Source organism: Chironomus tepperi, unplaced genomic scaffold (assembly GCF_022539635.2).
Source record: "Chironomus tepperi strain 1889 unplaced genomic scaffold, CSIRO-AGI_Ctep_v1 contig_11, whole genome shotgun sequence".
NCBI classification, from domain to species: domain Eukaryota; kingdom Metazoa; phylum Arthropoda; class Insecta; order Diptera; family Chironomidae; genus Chironomus; species Chironomus tepperi.
The window spans coordinates 418,271-439,222 of NW_027226133.1; the positions used below are offsets into that span (position 1 = coordinate 418,271).

General features: G+C 31.9%; 2 protein-coding genes across 9 annotated transcripts; both read right to left on the reverse strand.

Moving 5' to 3' along the window:
- Positions 1 to 9,091: 9,091 nt before the first annotated feature.
- On the reverse strand, positions 9,092 to 12,365 carry Pdhb (Pyruvate dehydrogenase E1 beta subunit). The gene is made up of 4 exons (XM_070636023.1): positions 12,040 to 12,365; positions 11,488 to 11,836; positions 11,073 to 11,417; positions 9,092 to 10,983 (listed from the first exon to the last, which is right to left on the reverse strand). The coding sequence occupies exons 1-4, from the start codon at positions 12,226 to 12,228 to the stop codon at positions 10,799 to 10,801; spliced, it is 1,068 nt and encodes a 355-aa protein (XP_070492124.1). The 5' UTR covers positions 12,229 to 12,365; the 3' UTR covers positions 9,092 to 10,798.
- Positions 12,366 to 13,329: 964 nt separating this feature from the next.
- Positions 13,330 to 20,830, reverse strand: syd (JNK-interacting protein syd). 8 transcript variants are annotated; one of them, XR_011544077.1, is made up of 8 exons: positions 20,487 to 20,830; positions 19,249 to 20,179; positions 18,942 to 18,959; positions 18,732 to 18,789; positions 16,649 to 18,669; positions 16,213 to 16,407; positions 15,578 to 15,899; positions 13,330 to 15,054 (listed from the first exon to the last, which is right to left on the reverse strand). XR_011544077.1 is itself a non-coding variant. In XM_070635456.1 (8 exons), the coding sequence occupies exons 1-8, from the start codon at positions 20,562 to 20,564 to the stop codon at positions 14,960 to 14,962; spliced, it is 3,456 nt and encodes a 1,151-aa protein (XP_070491557.1). In that variant the 5' UTR covers positions 20,565 to 20,830; the 3' UTR covers positions 13,330 to 14,959. The 8 variants fall into 8 exon arrangements, 7 of the variants coding, with proteins under 7 accessions (XP_070491557.1, XP_070491565.1, XP_070491549.1 ...); XM_070635456.1 differs by having other exon boundaries at positions 15,834 to 15,899; positions 19,249 to 20,173; XM_070635464.1 differs by having other exon boundaries at positions 15,834 to 15,899; positions 16,658 to 18,669.
- Positions 20,831 to 20,952: the final 122 nt, after the last annotated feature.

Here is a 20,952-nt window from a genome sequence, read left to right on the forward strand (position 1 = left end):
ACCGTAAGGACAAGACATAAGACGAAACCTCAAAAGTCCAATTTGAAAATATTCAGAAAATTAATTTTAACGTCACATAACAAACGAAGTTCCCCAAAAACTACAGTACTATAAATGTTTTGATAACAAGATCTAAATATGAGATTTTATAGTCCAAATTAAAGCCTTACTGATGGTGTAACTGTAATTGATGCTACTGCTTAACTGTGTAAACTTTTTATGTTTAAATTAAAGAGCTTAAAGGATTTTTTTACAGTCTGTAAAAAGTGAGAATGGGAAAAATTGTTAAATGGTTAAATAAAAATGTGAAAGTAATGAGATAATTTTCATGGACAACCTTAATCAATAAACGGAGTTTTACATGAGAAAAATACGAGAAATTGCAGGGACGATGATGAGGAGTGAGATGAGTGGTAGTTGAACAGGTGCTTCAATTTAATCTAGGAAAAATGGTCATAAAAACTGGTGAAAAATGAAATGAAGATTTTTATTCTGAATAATTTAGGGTATTTGTGGATGTTCTTGTGTATGTTTGATCTTTATGAGATGAAATATTTATGATTTTATGGATGGTGTGGAGTTTGTTTAAAATAAATTAAGGAATTGATGAGTTTTGATTATTTTAACATATTTGGTTAAGGATATTAAATCCAACAGTGTGAGGTTTTGGGATTGGGTTGGGTTTGGATTACACTTCCATAAATTATCAATTTTAAATTGAGATTCAAGCATTTTCATACAATTTTCAATCTCGATTAGAGTTCCAGACTCTCCTAGTTGCATTCAGGGGAGTATCCAGGGGTGACGATGAATTCGGAGGCTCAGGCTTAATAATCTCTATAATTGGATTATGATACCAAACAATTATCAATTCCAAAATTAAGATAATAATAGAAGACAACAATAAAATTTTCATAATTCCATCCACGAGCTCAGCATCGCCACGATACCCAAATCATTTTAAAATTGATCTCAAGTGTAAATCAGACAAAGCAACATCTGTGAGCTGTGTCTGTAATCTAACATAAAAATCATAAAAATAAACCCACCTCATGGGGGATGTACCTGACACTTAACTAAAATAATACACTCGAGTCATTACAAATTTAATCTGACACAATTTTCATTAAAATACGTGCTCATAGCAAATCCGCACGTACAACAATATTGTAGTGTGGTTAGTTAAAAAAAATAATTATTAATTAAAGTACATTATACTTACCACATTTTTCCCAGCGTAACTACCTGAGGCACGGCATAAGTATCTGTAACATTTTCATATTCATTTAATTTCTTACATTTTTGCATGGGTAATTTATGGTAATGTTCACACTTTCCATTGACTATATATGGAGCATACAATATGCAACCATTTACGATGATTTTGATGATGATGAAATTTCAACTTTAACCATATTTCTCGCTCAATCTCATGAAAATGGAAGATGGAAATCATAAATAGAGTTTTTTTTTCACTGGGAAAAAAAGCATTAAACAAATTGAATTTTCTTGAAGGAACCGCCATAATAATACACTTGCCAACGCTATATCCTGTTGAGAAAGAATGAGAGCGAGCCTTATGAAGAAAAATGGGTTATGGTGTGAAATGTGCAGAAATTTAATTCCATTTTCAAAAGGAATACCAGCACCAGTTCTGTGATGTCTGCATTGAAGGAAGCGGAAAAAAGTATATGATGGAAAAAAACGAGCCACATGGTGTGAGAATATTGTGCAATTTTAAAGGTAAAGGTAATTTATTTTATAAAACTTAAGATATGAATACGTATGAAGAGATATTGACTAGTGGATTGACGGAAGCGCTGTGAATTCTAAATATAAAATGATCGGGATAGTTTTATATATGCTGCACATGCTTGCTGTTGTTTAAAGGATGCTTTAGTTCTATGAGTAGCAATATTAGAGTTTATGGACAGCACAAGATCACGATCAACACTATAAATTTCAGAGCCCGAAGTTAATTTGAACTTCATGTTTTGACATACTTTCATATATTATTGGATGTATAGACAAGGATGCTAAGTCCTTAATTCAAATGTATTCCAAACTGGCTGAAGGCTTTGAAGGATATAGCCAATTTCAGACCATTTAAATGCACCGCGACTGCCTTACTGATTTTAAATTGAGTAACAAGTGTGATAACACTTGACTGGACAAAATGATTGCCCAAGAATCCAGATGTATCCCATAATATATGCTTAATAATATCAAAATACACACAATCTTCACTAATTAGGAAAGATGATTCCATAGAAATTTGACACATTTAAAATATCAAGAATTCTTTAAATAAATTTAACAAGAACTCATTGATATTGATGCAGACATAATTATTTCAAATTACATTTCAATCCTTCATCACATGTGAATTACATAAATGAAAATTTTGATTGATTTGAAAGAGTTCTTTTAAAATGTATTAGAAACTCATATAACTGATCGAGAATTGTAATCCATAAAAATGCAATCAAATTCTTCATGCTTATACCATAAATGTCATATATCTTTCTCACCTTCTACCTATACTCCTCGTTTTTCTAAAATGAAAAAAAATTTTACACATCTGCAGCATCGCTACCTCATTGACAATGTTTTTTTATTACCAATTTATCATCTCTCACTTGTTTCCTCTCACTTCTGTTCAAGGAAAAGTCTCGACTTCATCTTTTTCTAATATCATCTACACAAAGAAAAATTGTGAATAAGTCAGAGAACGAGCAACTGTGAACGTGGGAAAGAAAAAATTCAATCTGTAACAAACATGATACTGCAATTTATATGGTGACATCTTCACATGACGTAATGCATGTTGTCATTCATTTTGTATGATCAAAACATGTTCGATTTAGTTCCGTATTTAACGTTATTGAACATAAAGTGAGAAGTTTTGATTTAAAATTGGAAGGAATCGGGGAAAGCTAAAGATGTTGCTTATTTTAGTGATGAAAAATGAAGCTGTGCTTATTGACTAGTTTGAGAAATGTAATTAAATCTTTTACTGTGGCAATCTACACCTTGTATTGATGATTGACTTATTTAGCCAAGATTTTGCATTTGCAGTTTCTCTTTAAAGATCATTCATGTAAATATAAGACAGACAAAGAGAACAAGCATCTTCAAAATTATCTTCAATTTAATTAGATTTTGAGACATTGAAACAGATCCAATCCAATTTTATAAAACCAATTCACACTCACTCAATCAATAATGAGTACATTCTAGTTACACTCAATTGTAATTATCAAATGTAATTTAGATGTAGATCAAACTATTTATGCACCAATTGCTACAAAGATGAGTTCTCTTGATATAAACAACATCAAATTGTCAGGAATTTCTACATCACACCTTAATTGATCTTCTTCTTAGAAATTGAATAATGTATGTTAGTCAAGATGATATTAATCAAAAAGAGAATCAATTAAAATTTGTAATGATTTTGTTGAAATGGAAGAACCTCAAATGGAAAGACTGGAAATATTTCTTGATTTCTTCAGAGTCAAGTTTCGGTATTATCTACGGTAAATCAATGAGTCTGCAAACAAGTTGTTCAGGGTACTGTTGATCTGGATGTTTCTAAGGAAAATAAATTAAACTAGTTAGGTTAGAAGTTGAAATGTTCTAAATTCTAAAAAATTGCAAGTTCCAAATTTATCACATCATAATTGTTACCTTGCAAGTCCTTGCTAAGCTGTTCCTCCATACCATGTCCTGCTCAACATCAATTTTACATTTCATTGATTAATTAGAACAATAATCATCTCAATAGAATCATCTGTATTAACTCAAAGCTTTCAATCACTTACAAAACACTTCAAAATTTACATTTTAATAATTCAAAAGTCCTTTAAAGTCTTACAAACATTCACTACCATTATTTATATAAGATTTTGTTAATTAACCTAATAAATTTCATAACAAAACCAACAAAATCCCAAGGTATAATTAGAATTAGATGACCCAACACATCAATTTTCAATTAAATATGAAGAATAAATTTTCTATCATCGATGTATCAACAATAATAAAGGAAATTCCGATTTATTATAGCCCACAAAAGCCTCAGAACTTGATAACAATGTGTATTCATGTTAAAATTATACATATGCATATTAGGTAAATGGTAGATATATTTCTGTCTATCTCACAAATGACTTTGGTGCTTAACAAATAATCAGCATGTATCGGAAATTTTCTCTATGGCAACATCGAAATGCATTTGGCCATATGCTAATCGCAAAACAAGCTAATTCAACAGCAATAGTACGAAAAATGAATTGAATATTGTGTTGAATGTGTTTGTATCATGTACGACCAAATGAATAAGATAAAATTTACTGATGATGACTCCAAAAGGAAGGCATTATTTCTTAACAACAGCCGAATGTCGAACAATATGGCATTTGTGTTCAGTTCTTGTCCCATAAAGGATATATTCATGCATGTAAAATTCCATTAGTTTAATTAGTTTTTATTTTGGCAACGAAAAAAAATGGAATGACTATAAATTTAGGAGGTCCTTCTATATCAGTTGTGGGCAAGCTATGTGCTGAACCATTAGTTAGTTTCTATATCAATTGTGAGCACACTAGTGTGCTGCGAAAAAATTTGGGAAACGCCATGAGCCGTATATCGTATGCGGGGCCGGTCAAGACTAACCACCAAGTTGTGCCGCGAAGAATAAAAGGTTGTCCACCACTGCTCTATATGGAAAAACTGAATTTTTAATTAAACCATAGAAAATGGCCTAAAATCTATTTTTTAAGGCTGTAAAAAAAATTAATTTTAAATCACAAAACAAGCCCAGAATCAGAAGCTTCCATAAAAAATATCCTTTGACACTAACTGCTCATGTATACACAGAACTACATACATTTTATGACATAAAATTCCATATGTAGCTTTTTAATAGAATGACATTACAAATGAGTAAATTAAATCATTCCATTTCATGAGATATAAAAGTAAAGTCAGTGAAATGTGTATGTATTCATGAATGTATTTAATAGACATCAGTTTCTCATTAAATTAATGATGTCGTTTTTTAATTACATGTAGTTGCTTTAAAGTTTCTATGAAAATTTGCTGCTAACTTGTTTCTGGTGGTTCTTTTGGTGCTTATTTTTGAATTTATTGAAATTTTGATTTACCTTTGATGTTTGTATCTATTAAGCAGTGGAAATATAGAAGTACATCATGTAAACATTATCCTGTATGCACACAAGTGGAATATTTGCCGTCGATTCCTCATTTTAATTCATAGAAATTGAATTGAAAACTTCAAAAATTGATTAATTTATGCGGATTTACAGCAATTTAATTAAAAGTAGTTTGAATTGCGTTTTAATACTTTTAAAGCTTCATGTAGAGTTGTAAATCTGCGAATAGTAAACAAAAGAAGACTTTGAGTATGTAAAAGTTTGTTATCGTTGAATTTATTTCATATGTAAATAATCGTAATGTGATTTTATATGAATGATGAAGTTATCAGCAACTTTACCGAGTGACACAATGCGGGGAACTGTATTTTTCGATGAATTGGTTGAATGCAGCCATCAGCCACGAATGGAAAAGCTGGTATAATGTCTTGTTAATAACTAGACCGGTCATTACTTAATTACTTATATCGCTGGCCATACAAATCAATTGAGAACCATGGTCTCCCTCATATGACGCCTAAATCTGGTTCTATTATTGGCTTCCGTCTGACAATTACCAATACCAAATGTAATGCTGTATCTATCGACAGCTTCCTTATAAGAGTTCAAAATATGTCATTAATCGTCTTGTTATTAACTGGACATTAGGTCAAGTTGTTCACTCACGAACGATGTTTTTAGGAGAATTTCCCGGTTTCTCTTGATACTGCGACTAAGCGATGCCGTAGCAAACTCACTGAACTGTTCGGGTTTTGAATAGATTCTGCAGAGGTAAAAGCATTTCATGTAGCTTTAAGTGAAAGCAATCCATTTAATTTGATATCTAAATGGAATGTAATGGGTTAATTGTTTGTAATTGATATCTAATCAATCCTTTAAATTGCTAATAGGAACTTAATGGACCAAATTAACAAATTAAACTTGATTACAAAATGTTAATGAGCTAATTTAATCAATTTTAGAATCTATAGATTATCCACTGGATACTTCAAATTTCATAAATTAATCTTCTGTTTATATGATGTCACATACGCATTAATAACTGGTGCCAACAAATTCATAACCCTGTTACCGACAGTGTCACATCATTAATAATACCAAACACAACTATCAATTACTAATTCTGTCAATATCAACCATAATCTCTCGTTCAGAAATAAACAAAGTTTTTCTATAAGAGGATTAATGATTGATTGATCCTACCGACCGATAATTGCTTCCACAATATTATCATTACACAATTTTAGACTTTTATAGGTTTTAATAATTTTCTGACAAAATATTTTCCTAATGGAAAAATTATCAGATTTTATGTTCTTGATGAAAATGTAATTGGAAAAACTTTTTTTAATTCCTTTTTGTATCGAAATATTGAAATGAACACGAATTGAAATCTCTAAATTGAATAAATTTAATTGAATTTTGCTGGGGATCTACCGTTATAAAGTTCAATTAACATCCTGTAATGAAATTATGAAATTTTTTTGTGCACGTTTTATTATCTTATGGATTTCATATTGATGATAATTTTTTGAATACAATTTCGAATGTTGGTGTGGCTGCCTACATATTGCGAATATTTTATAAATATTTTTTTTGTTGGTTATGCAACTTTGTGTGATCGTAAACATCAATTTGGAGGAGATTTTAAAGATGAAATTCAGATGAGCTTTTTTAAATACTAATGAACAGAGTGATACCTGAGTGGCAATGAGAATGATCTCGAGAACTTGCTCAACTCAAATATATTAGCTTAGGATGCTCGAAAGCGTTATTTCGAGTTTGCTCTGCACGTCCTTGAGAACACACTCTTTACCTGCTAGGTGTCTTTGTGTCTGGGTGGTAAGGCTACGAATACTTTCTCTACGTACTTATTTCGTTGAACTCTGATGGTATTCTGGAACATTTAAAGATTGTGGCATGTAAGTTCAAAGCATCAAGTTTTACGAATCAGATCATCGATCGCAGTGTCAAGTATGCTCTTAGTAAACACTACTTTATATTCTATTCTACCATAGAGTCTTGTTCGATTCCGCGAGAAAATGAGATTAGTGCGTGGTTGACTTAAGCTAGGGGCGATCATTCACCATATTTAGGAAGCCATTTATTCGACTGATCTTTTGTAAAGCTAGTCCTTGGGAGGAACATTGTCCTTTATAAGCCCTTCTCAGTTAACTTCTGGATATTTATCACTTGTCCCAATTCTCCCACATAATCACATCAACTCTATGTATTTTGGGTCAACATTACTAAATTCTAACAACAAATCCTAATAACTCATCTGTTTGAGAACAAAATATTCAAAGCACGAGTGCGTTTCTTCCTTCCGAAAACTCGTATGTACTGAAACAACAACGAAGATAAACATTACTAATTTTTACACATGACAACGACCTTTTGAGATGAATACAGAAAAACAGAAGAAAAATATTATTTCAGATTTTATCACCAACGGCTCAGAGTTTAAATGATATTAAAATTTTCCATTGACATACGAAGGAAGAAAATGATTTTTTAAGTAAAGAAGGAAAACAGTTACACGAGTTAAAAGACATACAGTCGATATGATAAACAAGAATTTTATTTTTAAAATGATATAATTTTCGTAATATTTTTAGCCTTTATGGACTGCATCAGTTGTTTTCTTTTCATTTTATGAGCGTTGCCCAGTGGGTTGAATGTATGTTATTATGGCACATTCACTCTCGATCACTCTGTATTGGTAGGAATGAGATTTCTATAGTTCTCACAAATCTTATTATAAATGAATTCATTGTAAGGAGATTATGTCAGTTTAATAGATTATTAATTGGATTTTTCAACCTACTTATTGTTATCATCATTTTTTACTCAATGTAGTAGAGGATTTTTAAGTTTTCTTGGGAATATCAGCAGTAATATTGTGAGACAATATGTGAGTAAAGTTTGAGAATTTACTTATTTATGAATGAATGTACAAATTAGCATACCCAAAGAATTGTGAATCTCAGATCTAAGGATTCTTGAAGTATCAATATTGGCAAATATTTAAGATCGAGACAGATACTTCAATGGAATTCTTGGAAGTCTAGATCTCGACACTAAAACTTGGAAGTATTGGACTGGATCTTTAGAACTCATTGTAAAATCCACCTCAACGTCAGTCAAGCCGGTTTGAGGACACAGACTTTTTGCCTTTTCTTCGCCGTATGCCTTTCGATAATTTTTGACAGACTTCCTTGAACCTAACCTTGAACCATTTAGAGGTTAGTTAACTGTCAAGCTTAATAATCAAGGTTAAATTTTGCCATTTGATTATCAATTCTCATCTATCCTAGTCACCAGATAACCTAATATTCTATTACAGCTCAACTTGTAGACGATCATTGTAGAAATTCTTTCAGTTCAAGCTAATTATTCATCGGAAAAAAATACAACTATCACCATTGAAAATAGAAAAACATCTCAAAACATTTTGTTTTCACGCTTTTCGCACCAGCACGTGCTGTAACTTTCTCGACACAAACAAGCAAAAATTAGAAAAATATAAATTTTCATCATATCTCTAGCTATACAAACAAACAAAATAAAAACATCACGATAATAAAGCCGGTAACGAAGTTTGAGGTTATAAATACGAAGTTTAGGCATCGCGGATGATACAGACGCACAAGAAAACAGATTCTGTAACGTCCCAGAACAACTAAAATAGGTCGGAGCGAACGCCCGCATAATGGTGCAGTTAATAGAGTTACGAGAATGTGTAATAATAAGATAAATATTTCACAAAATGAATATGCCCTCTACATACAATTTTTTTTTTGTTTTGTGGTAAACAAGTTGCCACGAGTCAACGTCTTCTCTTCCACACACTGTTCACATGATGATCACAAAATGTAAATAAGTGGATAAAATATAACTTAAATTGAAAGACATTTTCATACTTATTTTTTTTTATTATTTTTCTACTTTTTTCTCAAACATTTCACTTAAGCTTATTTATCAGCCGGTGAGTTGATTAAATGAATTTCAGACTCTAATTTTTGGAGAGAATAAATGCCTCGTTTATTTCATAGTTCTTTATTCAATTACCTTTTCATATAATTTTAGTTTGGTATATAATTTTGAACTTTTTTTTAATTTTTTTTTTTTTTTTTTGAACTTTTACTTCCATACACCAAATTTTGAAGTCCAAAAGGAATACTTTAATTTTTTGTTTATGTAAAAAGATCAAACTAATTCTAGCAAATTTTTTTTTTTGTGGTATGAAAATTGGAGTTGAAGCTTTAAATGACAAAATTTGATCATGTCTTGATTGAATCCCTTCTATTATTCGTAGTTGGTATAACAATAGGATAGAGGAAGGTATGAAGGATAATGTCTTTAATTATGATTGATTAGCGCACTTTCATTGATTAAAATGATTCAAATTTTCTAACGACTATTTGAGATTTAAATCTTTAACGACTATTTGAGATTTAAAAATTTTCAACAACTTTTTTTGATGCAAAAATTTCGCATCATCGAAATTAAAATTCATAATTTTTAAAAATTCTGCATCACTTAACGACCTTTTATAAAATTTCTAGCTTTTTCAAGCGACTAAAGCCCAAAATTAAACAAATTTATCACTTTGATCCAATTATCGACTAGAGGCTACTTAAATTAAAAATTGATTGCACTATAATTTGCTCAAATTTCAATGAAAATGCGCTTAAAATGGACACAAATCATGACTATTTCAAATCTGCTGTTTAATATAAAGCCATTAAAAGGGGACCAATGAAGATTCAAATGACTTTCTCTTTCAAATTACGGTTCATACGATCAGATCAATTGCATGACTTTGTATTGCACCTCGTCGAAAAATGGACATTAAGCTAATTCGAAGGCGATCTAGAATTTGAAAAGAAAATATTGGAAATGGTCGAGGCTTCGTTTAAGAAATTTTAGTTCTTAATTCTATATTCGGAAGATTCAGTTTATAAAATTGTTAGTAAAAAATGATTTATGAACACACGATGGGCAAGTTTCAACAACATTCGAGGTAGCTGTGAGGTAAGAATTGCTGAAACTATCAGTTAGTGTGCAAGTCCTGCCACCCAAATATGAATAGAAAATTTCTAAAACAGCCTGATTTAAGCTATATTTTATTGCCTGAACATCATAAAATATAACAAATTGATAATAATTAATTTAATTTTTTTTTAATCTTTTCAGTGAAATATGATATAAAAGCATAATAATAACATTAATGCTAAATTTGTGGAACGAAAGATTTTTTTCATTAAAATCATAACAAAACAAAACAAGACTCATGAATTCGGATGGTAGTGCGACATAAAATATAAATTAAGATCTTTTTCAGTATGAGGTAATCTTTCAATTTCCGAATATTTCCTTTTTTTTCAAATTCTAGAAAGCGTGTAGCTTAATTTAAATAAATTCATTCTCACACTTTATTATTCGTATGTAATGCAGAATCGGATCGGATAAAAAGAATTTGATTTTTTTTATACTTTCATTTATGCTTGAAATAAACACATTAAAAACGGTGATAATAATAATATCGGTATTGAAGGATTAAACATTGTTTTTTTTTTTTGTGAAGTGATTACTTAATTCCATGAGATATATTTAGCTTATTTAACACCAAGAACTTTGTTGACTGCATGAACAACGTCATGAGGCTGTGGTAATGCTGCAGCTTCTAGGGATTTTGTGTATGGCATTGGAATATCAGCGCCTGTTACTCTCCAGACTGGTGCATCAAGGTGATAGAAAGTCTCATGCTCCATAATACGTCCACAAATTTCAGATCCAATACCTGTTTATAAACATACAAAAATATTTACATAAGATAACAGCAATTAAGTAAGTGCACAAAAAAAATGAAAGTTAATTAAGTAAACATACCGCATTGTGGCCAGCCTTGTTCAACGGTGACTAAATGATTAGTCTTTTGTACTGATTTGAAAATAGTTTCTGTGTCGAGAGGTCTTAATGATCGTAAATTGATGACTTCAGCTTCAATTCCCTTAGATGAAAGTTCATTGGCCGCATCCAAGGCTGTTTGTACTGCAAATGAATGTGCAACAATTGTGACGTGTTTGCCGGGTCTCATGATTTTAGCTTTTCCAATTGGCAATACAAAATCCTTATCAAGTACTTCATCACTTACTGGAAATGCAACGCCATAAAGCATTTCATTTTCTAAGCAGACAACTGGATCTGGATCACGAATGGCAGCCTTCAACAAGCCTAAATAAAAAGAAGATTTTTTTTGGATATAACTGGATGTATGACATTTGATTGACCTTGAGTTGTTTACCTTTTGCATCTTCACTGTCGAATGGTACAACTACCTTCATTCCAGGACAATGTGAGTACCATGCACCATAGCATTGAGAATGTTGAGCAGCAACACCAGCAGCTGCGCCATTGGGTCCACGGAAAACAATTGGAACATTTACTGTTCCAGCTGACATATAGAATGTTTTGGCTGCTGAGTTAATAATCTGATCAATGGACTGCATAGCGAAGTTCATTGTCATGAATTCACAAATTGGACGAAGACCAGCAAATGCAGCACCAACTGCCATGCCAGTAAATCCCATTTCGGTAATTGGAGTGTCAATAACACGCTTTTCGCCATATTTTTTCCACAATCCTCTCGTCACCTATAAATAAATTTATTCACCAAATTAGAGTATATTTTTATCACATTTGTGTCTGTAAATTTTTGAATGTAACAAATATAATAATAGTGATCATGAAGATCATTTTGCTGCTTAAATTTAATATAAAATGATTGCATAACATGAATGATTTACTTGATGAATGAAATTGTTCACAAAATTGTTACTGGATCTTTTCAACTCACCTTATAGGCACCGTCGTAATGTGCAACTTCCTCGCCCAAGATAAATACACGCTCATCACGTTCCATTTCCTCATCGAGAGCAGCATTAATTGCATCTCGAACAAACAATTTTTTTGCGGCCGATAATTGTGGAGTTGTGGAGAAATTACGTTGAGCACGTCCAATATTCCTTACAATTGATGATAACATGATGAAGAATAATTCCTTGGTTCCTTCTCTATCAAAATCGGTCGATTAAATATTAAAATTTTGTTTTTTAAGTGAAGATTGTGGAATTTTCGCAGATTTGACTCACACGCAGAAAAACAATGTCAAACTAAGGGTATTCCAAGCGTTCAAATTTTCTTTTTCATTGATTTAATTCACAGCGCATGTTACACACTGCTATAAGCTCTGCCTCTTAATTTGTCGGGCTGACAGGAGCTATTTTAATTGAATTTATTATTCTAACCACAAATGCTTGTTTACTTTGACCCGGCGCTGATCCAGTAGTAAATTTTTTAGCAATTTTTAATGGATGTAACATTGTTTCAACAGGTTCTGATATAGAGATTGAGGTATTTCGATAGGTTTTAAGCATGGAAATTATGAATAAAGTGCTTAATTAGTAGGAACTCACTATTTTATAGAAATACATGATTGAGGATGGATCATCTCATTTTTATCCCATTTTTTCTCGGATATAATTTAAATTCCAAAAATTCGGTAAAAATTTAAATTTTCTCGAAACTCTCAAAACTTTATAATCACGGTAAAAGCATATTCAAGCTTTACCTTTTAATGAATCCAATTAGATTTTGTAGCATTTATGGATATTACTTACTTACTTACTTCGCTGGTCGTATAGATCAACTGTACAAATTCATGGAGATATTGCGCTCAAATCTCTATTGAATCACAAAAAATTCAACTTGAAACAGAAGTTTCAAATATTTTTTAACCGTTATGTCCAATTATTGCATTTAAATTGCAGTATCATTTAACTTTCACTGATTAAGTGTGGAAATAATGTTAATTAGTTTATAATTGGCTTATGATAAGAAAATTAAAGTTTAATGAGATTTTAAGAAGATTCTAATTGGATTAATGAAATATTTTCCAGTTAGATGGCGCTTTTCAATGCTAAAATGTGTCTTGGCTAACTATTTTGTGTCACAACTAAGGGTGATAAAGCAGATTCTAGCCAGAATTATTGCAGATAATGTTATCATTTCCCCAGATTTTTCAATTGGCAATTACTGTAACAAAAATGGTGGAAATTGAATTAAAAAGACCATTATGGTTGCATGTTTGTCTCTTTAAATATTACGAAATATTACTTTTATTATTAAAAATTATCATCTCAACTTATCAAATTAATTATATTATAATATTTTTCTCTACACAAGGAAATTATCCAATAAATAAATTTTTTGTTACGAACAAATTAACTCAACAACAGGAAAAAATAGTTAAATTATAACAGTAATAAGTCATATAGATGGGAATAATAATGAGATGGCTATTTTTGTTAAGAATAAATGAGGATAAGAACATAAGAAAATTATAATTGGCACCATTGATTAAACACATAAACTGATATATAATGGTTTAGTGGCTAAATTAGTGTTACTGGATGTTGGCTGAAGCAGTTTTCTGGTTGTCTGGTGGCACTATAGTCTTCCGACTTGTTTGTACTCTCAATGACCGAAAATCCAATAAAACCTACATCCAGCGACACTAATCCAGCCACAATTGTGTACTTAAATGAAATACTTAATCAAAATTACTAAATTCATCAATTTTGTCCTTAATAAACGAGAGAGAATAAAGGAATACATTATAATTTTTATGTTTATAGGTATTACGAAGTCACATAATGTCAAGATCACTTTCGATCGCTCATCTACAATTTCATAAGCATGATTTCTATTAATATTATTGTAAATTGCACATAATGTATGAATACTATAACTGATCGAAAGAACAAAACCTTGACATTTGATGTGTCTTCCTATTTAAGCTATTTTTAATATCAGTAACACATCAGTAGTGTGTTTAAATATAATGCAATGTCACTATTTTAATTATCAAGTTTTTCTTTTTTTTTTTTGCATCCTCATCTGTAAAATTATTTGTTTATTTTTCACAGAATAAACAATCAAACGATGATGATGATGGGGTAGGGAAGTCTTGCGAGCCATCAATAATTTTCTGAGCATTATCAGTTAATTATGGTGCACTGAAAGGCATTGTGTTTTGTTTTTGCAAGTTATGAACTGATAATGATGATTTTTTTTACTTTCTTGCACATTTTTGCTACAATTTCATTGGTTTGGGGTTGATGTCAATGTTTATGTAGCTTGCAATAGAAGCTGATTTTGGATTTAGAATTGTTTGAAATATTGGTTTAAACAGGAATTCGTAAAAACTTATGCTTTAATTTCAATTGAATTAAATTGTCGTTAAATTTTTAAATTTTGAGCTTTTAAAGTTCAAAATGCATTTGAAGTTCAATGTTTGAACCCTTCAAGTTGAGAGCTTTCGTCTTTCAAGTTCAAAGCTTGAACCTTTCTAGTATTTTTCTGAAGTTCAAAAGTACAAAATTCAGAAAACCGTTAATTTTTAATTACGAATAAAAAGCTCAAATTGAATTTGAATTGTCATAAAAAATATTAAAATTATTTTAAAACCCACAAACATCGATTGCAGCTATAATGTGCACTCAGGCCATCAGTTCAGTGACCATTAATTAAGGATTGAGTTTAAATGTCAATAAATATATTTATAGTTATGTCAGGAAAATCAATCAGAAGATTCACGAGTCAGAAAGAATTCAACATTTTTGTCTTTATCCTTAAACATTAATCTTTGCTTTGTCAAAAAAATAAAAATGGTAGAAATTTTACATCACAGCTGAACAATCTTCATATGCTGTATCCTAAACTTGCCAGACTATCAAGTAGCTCTTGTCTCCTCGATTCTCAATCGTTTGATTTGGTTGCAGTACGATACTGTTCTCCATGTCTCCATCTCCTGTTGATTTTTATATTTTTCGAGTTGTGGATACATAAAATAATTGAGAGATGTGATAATGTTAGACAATTGTGATATTATAAAAATTTCTTATTAGATACAAAAAACAGATACATGCAAAAAAAAAGAAAATATACTTCCGTGCTAAAAAGGGTGGAAGTTTATTAATAAAGATTGTGAAATATTAAATGTTGGTGCAAAACAAGCTACTAAGGTGGAAAGGTGTATCCAGAAGATTTTAGTAAGTCAACTTGAAACTTGTATGAAATTAAGTTTTTAATTCCATACAAAATCCAAGTCTCCTTTGAGCTCTGGAACTTTGTGACTAGAAAACAAGTTTAATAGCGTATTCTTCGACTTAGTTCAAAAATTACCCAAAGGAATCACGAAAAACTTCTAGTTACACACCTCTCACTAAGATTAGATACATAGAAGCAGATTATATAGACACTAAATGCAAGAACTAATCGCAAATCATAAACAAAAATTCAAAAACTACAAAGAAAAATGTGAATTATTTTACCTTAAAGAAAAACTTATTTTTTCCAGTGCGCCAGATTTAATTTTAATTTAAAACTTAACAAAAACTTTTAACTTATTTTCTTGAAAGTGCAGAATAGGAATAAAGTAGTAGAAAAAGGTGCTTTGGCATTAAATTTTTGTAATATTTTGATTAGAAACCTTTCCCCATCACCAACAGAAACACACATAGTGGCTATCTGGCCAACCATGCACACCTTTGCACCCTCAGACTAAGTATTATTTTTAATTTTACTGACTCGATGATGTTACTATTTGCCAGATAAGTATGTGCGAGGTTGTATCTGACGCTGAGCCATCATCTTCTAATTAATTTTAAGGATAGATTTTTTTTTGTTATTTTTTTGCGCAAGCAACATATAGAGAAATCATGAATGGTGCGATTTTAGTAGTTTTTTTTGGCGCATTTTTGATGTTCGGTGGAGGAATAAAAAAATCAAAAAGAAAAAAGAATAAAACAAAAGAAATTAAAAAGTTTGATTTATGAAAAAAAAATGATAATGAAATGAAAAATTTAATTTCTAAAAGTACAAAGCCATTAAAAATCTTTTTCTCTGATTTTTCTACGCTCGAAAAAATTGACAAAAATTAGAGAAAGTTAAAAAATAATTAACTTACCCAAACGGAAGTCAATGTAGCCTTCGCCGCCTGACATGACTAGCATATCTTGGTGATGTCTATTTAGTAATGATGGGAAATCGCTGGGTGCTACTTGCGGATTCATCGGCACTGACACAAAGAATTTAACAGCATCTCGGTGACCATGAAAACTTAGCTGTGAATGTGCCATGCAGCATTTTGGAATACTTGAAGCTAAAAAGAAAACAACAATATTAGATTAAATTGTTTGATAATGCTCTAAATTGAACAATTCATGCAAATTTATGCTTGCTGCAACAATCAAATTCAATTGGTTCAATTTAGAAATTCAATATTTGTCCAAAATTCAAATTTCTACGACTTTAAGTTCACAAAGTTCAAAATTTGAATTTTAACGGTTTTAAATATCAATCTTAATTCTAATTCTATAGCAAAAAAAGTGAAAGCTCCTTACATATCTTACCGTTTCCATCTCCATTCAGAATGACAGAGATTATGACTCCATTTCCAGTACCAATCCACAATCGTCCGCATGAGACATGAAGTGCAGTAATACGCACGAATGAGAAGCCTAATTTACCCGTTCCAAGCATCTTACTAACGTATGGTTCGATATCAACGTCTTGTAAATGCTCGTAAGTTTGTGAATGATAAAGTCGTAGTGTTGAATCAAGTCGAATAGACACCCACACACCAAGACCAGTAGCGGCCATTTGTCTAACTTGACTTTCTTTTCGTGGATGTGCTTCAAGCGTATGAGTTATGCTCAATGTTATTGGGTCAATGACGTGAATACGATTTCGATGTGCAGCCCAAACTTTATCTCCAACAATTGTTAGACATCTAACAGACTGTTTTGGTGATCCTAATGTGACGAGATGATAAGCACTAACATCCCATTCACCATTCATTTGTCTCCTAAATACTGCGACTTTTCCATTTGCTAATGCAATGACTACTCGTCCACAAACGTGAACAATTGAAAGAACAGCGTCTGGAAGTTGAACAGCATGAAGACAAACTCGCCATCGACCAACTGATGAATGGACATAAACCATTCCATTTTGAGCACCCATCCACATGGTAGGTCCAACAGATGTGGGATTCATGTCATCTTGATTAGTGTCTTCATCATCATCTTCATCTGGTGATGCTTCACTTGCTTTTTCAACATCAGCATCAGGAGTTTCTTCAGTTTTAGTCTCTTGTGGCGGTGGAACTCGAATATATTCAACCTTTCCAATTTCATCAGGATCTCCCGGTTCACATGGCTTTTCAAGCATCTCACCAGACTTTGTAACTTCACTATTCTCTAGCATATGATAATCCATCTCTAAAGCACCCATAACTGTGCATATACATAACAAATGTGTCTGACAAATTGGAAATGAATCGAGAACGTCTGCAGGATTCTTGGCATCAATAACCGTGACAGTACTCGCTGAATGTGTGCTTGTACAAATCCATACAAAACTACTAAGTTGTTGATCTTCATTGACTTGATCCATAGCTAATTTCATTTGTTTATCAAGGCTTTCTAATTCACTAGGTGCAGTTTCGTTAGTCGGTGTTGTTACATCAGTAATTACAGCAGTCGTTTGTCTAGAATAAAATACACTAGCACCAACAACGCATCCACCATCACGAGTATATCCACCATTTAAATTAACTCCACTAGCACACCAAACTTTCATATGAGGACTTGCTTCAGCTAATGGCCTACAATAAACGGGTACTGGAACTGGAACATTATTATTTGGTTTTCCGCCAGTCGATGATCCCGATCCAGGCTTTGCTGTACTACCAGGTAAACTCCATCCGTAAGCTTGCAATCGTCCATCTTCCTTTTGAACATGAGCACGAACTTGACGATATTGTTCACGTCGTCTTGCCATTGCTCTCTCGGAAGTTCCATCATTTGAGCCATGACTTTCAGTACTTGCTAATACAAGAGAATTACTGGCTGATGGGGCCGCTCCAATTGCTGGAAATTGTGATCCTCGCCCCTCTCCTGGTTGCGGCGAATTCCGGTGGAACATAGGAGGGGGCTCTCTTTGCGGTCGATCGTTAGTGCTAAAGAGGTTGCTAAAAAACTTCCAAATACTTTGTTTTGATTTTTTGTCAAGCTGATCAACTTTTGTTGCTCGCATCATTTCCGTCCAACGAACAGCATCTTGAAGTTCCATAAATCTTTCCTTATATTGATTACGTTCCATGAGAACACGTGCCATTTCAACACGAGTGAATCGTTTGCGCTGTGCCATTGGAACGTCTCCGTCATCTTCTTGTTCAGAAGTTTGTTGCTTAATCTGATCCTTTGCTTTTCTCAAATCGTCCTCTAAATCACCAACTTTGGCTTTAAGCTTATTACGCGATTGAATGACTGCATTAAGCTCTTCACGAAGTATTTCTAATTCACCAGTCAATTCATCTACTTTGACTATCAAATCGTCTTTGACAATGTTCAGCGCATTCCTAGAAAATTTTAATATTCATTATTATTATTATTTCATTATGTGTTTTTAATGACTACTTACTTTGTAGCTAGTAACTCATTATTCTCCATAATTAGATTTTCCACTTCTTTTCCCATACCTATTTTGACCAGACAGATAAGAACAAGAAGAACATAAAAATAAAAAATCGTGAATTTTATTTTTACGCGTATGATGTAATTTCAAGCAACAGCAAAATAGTCAAATAGAATGTATCATAAGTAATGCTATTAGTGAAAACAAAACACTCACCGAAGAAGTTATCGTTAACTGTAATGATGGATATCGGCATTTTATGTTTATAGCATGCGGAAAGTATTTGTTTATGAGATTTGAGTAGTTAGTTAATGAAAGAAGAATAATATTAGATGATTGAAAACATTAAGGACGGTGACGAAAATGTATATAAAGTTTTACCGGCTTTTATGGATTTAAAACTCATGAAAAAATTTAGAAAGTTCAAATTTTGAACTTAAAATTTAAAATAATTTTGATCGTTAAATTTCGTCAAAGCCCTTTCACATTCAAAGAAGTAGATAGTTAGAAAAAACAAACATACCCGAACTAGCATATTCTCCAGGGTGTACCATACCGGTAATTTCATTTTCCTCACTTTCAAGTGTATCGTCTTGGAATGACAGTTCTTGATACAGCGTATTTGCTGAACGTTTCTCACTTTTGGTGGTACTTCGTCCGGTAACAATTTGTGGAATAGTTGGACTAGTAATTTCACTTTGTGGTGATGTAGCTTGATTATGTTGCTGAAGTTTCTCCGTTTCAGATGATTTTTCCATCGTTTCAATTTCATTTTGCAATGAAGGTGGACCAGATCCACTTGCTGAGCTTGGGCCACTACAAATTGTCTCGGTGTCAAGCATTGCAACAGAGTTTTCAAGCGATGCAAAGCCAAATGAAATAGGACCCGACGAGCGATTTATTGGATTCAGTCGCATTGACCGATTCATGTCAATTCTTTCTGATGCAGAACTTTGATGTAAAGAATGAGTTGAATTACCCATAATTAATTTCGTACGTTCCATATAATCTACGTGTGTCTTAAATAATTCTGTATATCTGTCGTGTAGCTTATTGTATTCCTTCTTTAATTCACCTTCCCGCTCTTCCAATCGTGATGCATGCTCTAAACTATTTTTATGCTTTAATTCTAACATTCGAACAATCGATTCTAAAGATTCGAGACGTGAAGCAAGTTCTTTGTTTTCTGCTTCCGCTAAATCCTCAGTGTCCAATAATTTTTGTTCGGCTTGCTTTCGGCCACCTTTCTCGCGCTCATATTGAGTAACAAGTTGCTCATTATCTTCACGTAACAGCTCCAATTCAACCTCTTGCTCTTGTATTTGCTGATAAGCTCCATCGAGACATTCGAGAACGTTGACGAGTAGAGGCATTAATGTTTTGACAACATCCTCATCGTAGCGTGAAATCATCTTCTCAAATTCTTGATAAATGCTGCCAGCAAGTGACTGTACCTAAAATACATTCAAGTAAGCGTATAAAAAATTGTATGAATCACGACGACATTAATTTATATGGGCGAGGACATAGCATATGTGGACAAAAAAGTCTTTTTTGACTTTTATACAAAATATTGTTGTAATTTGATATTATCTGATTTTGAAGAAATAAGACGGTAATTTCAATAGCATTATTCAATTAAAATTATGCGATGTTACTATACATAATTTTCCTATTTCCACTATTTATTCATTCACTGACTGCATACTCCTCCCTCTTCTTCGTAATCTATCGATTTTTCTATGAATCTCAAAATTTTACCTTTTCAGACATCACAGCTGATGCATCATCTGAGCTATAGACAGTCTCACCCATTGAATTTCTTGTGCCGTTATCCATTTTTGTTAAGATTTAAGTTTTTGTGACTAAACTAAAATTCTTTGAATTTTTTTTTTTCCTTTAAACAAAAGAAATTTTTGCCAACGCAAAAAAATGGGTCGCGTATTTTAGACTATTCGATCCATTTTGAACCAGGCTTTTGACTTATCTAGGCATCCATTTATCCTGTAAATGGATTAATGATGATTATGTTATGGAATTTATCAGTCAACTAGGTAAATTTTAATTTTTACGCAATTATCAAATAATCTTATATTTTTTCAAAAAAAAAATTGTGTGAATAAAAATGAAGGGATGAAAACTCAGTAGTTTTAGTTTTCAAATCAGATTTCTAAACGGTCAAAAATTTGTTTAAAATTGGTTTCAAGCATAGGACGATGTCGGTTGA

Excerpts from the sequence above, each read along its gene's own strand:
- Pdhb (XM_070636023.1), bottom strand. The coding sequence starts at position 12,228 with ATGTTATCATCAATTGTAAGGAATATTGGACGTGCTCAACGTAATTTC. Across the intron at positions 11,418-11,487 it reads CGACAGTGAAGATGCAAAAG|GCTTGTTGAAGGCTGCCATT; the intron begins GTAAACAACTCA and ends CTTTTTATTTAG. Across the intron at positions 10,984-11,072 it reads ACAAGGCTGGCCACAATGCG|GTATTGGATCTGAAATTTGT; the intron begins GTATGTTTACTT and ends GTTTATAAACAG.
- syd (XM_070635448.1), bottom strand. The coding sequence starts at position 20,564 with ATGGATAACGGCACAAGAAATTCAATGGGTGAGACTGTCTATAGCTCA. Across the intron at positions 20,180-20,486 it reads CAGCTGTGATGTCTGAAAAG|GTACAGTCACTTGCTGGCAG; the intron begins GTAAAATTTTGA and ends AATGTATTTTAG. Across the intron at positions 16,408-16,648 it reads AGATGGAAACGGTAAGATAT|CTTCAAGTATTCCAAAATGC; the intron begins GTAAGGAGCTTT and ends TTTTCTTTTTAG.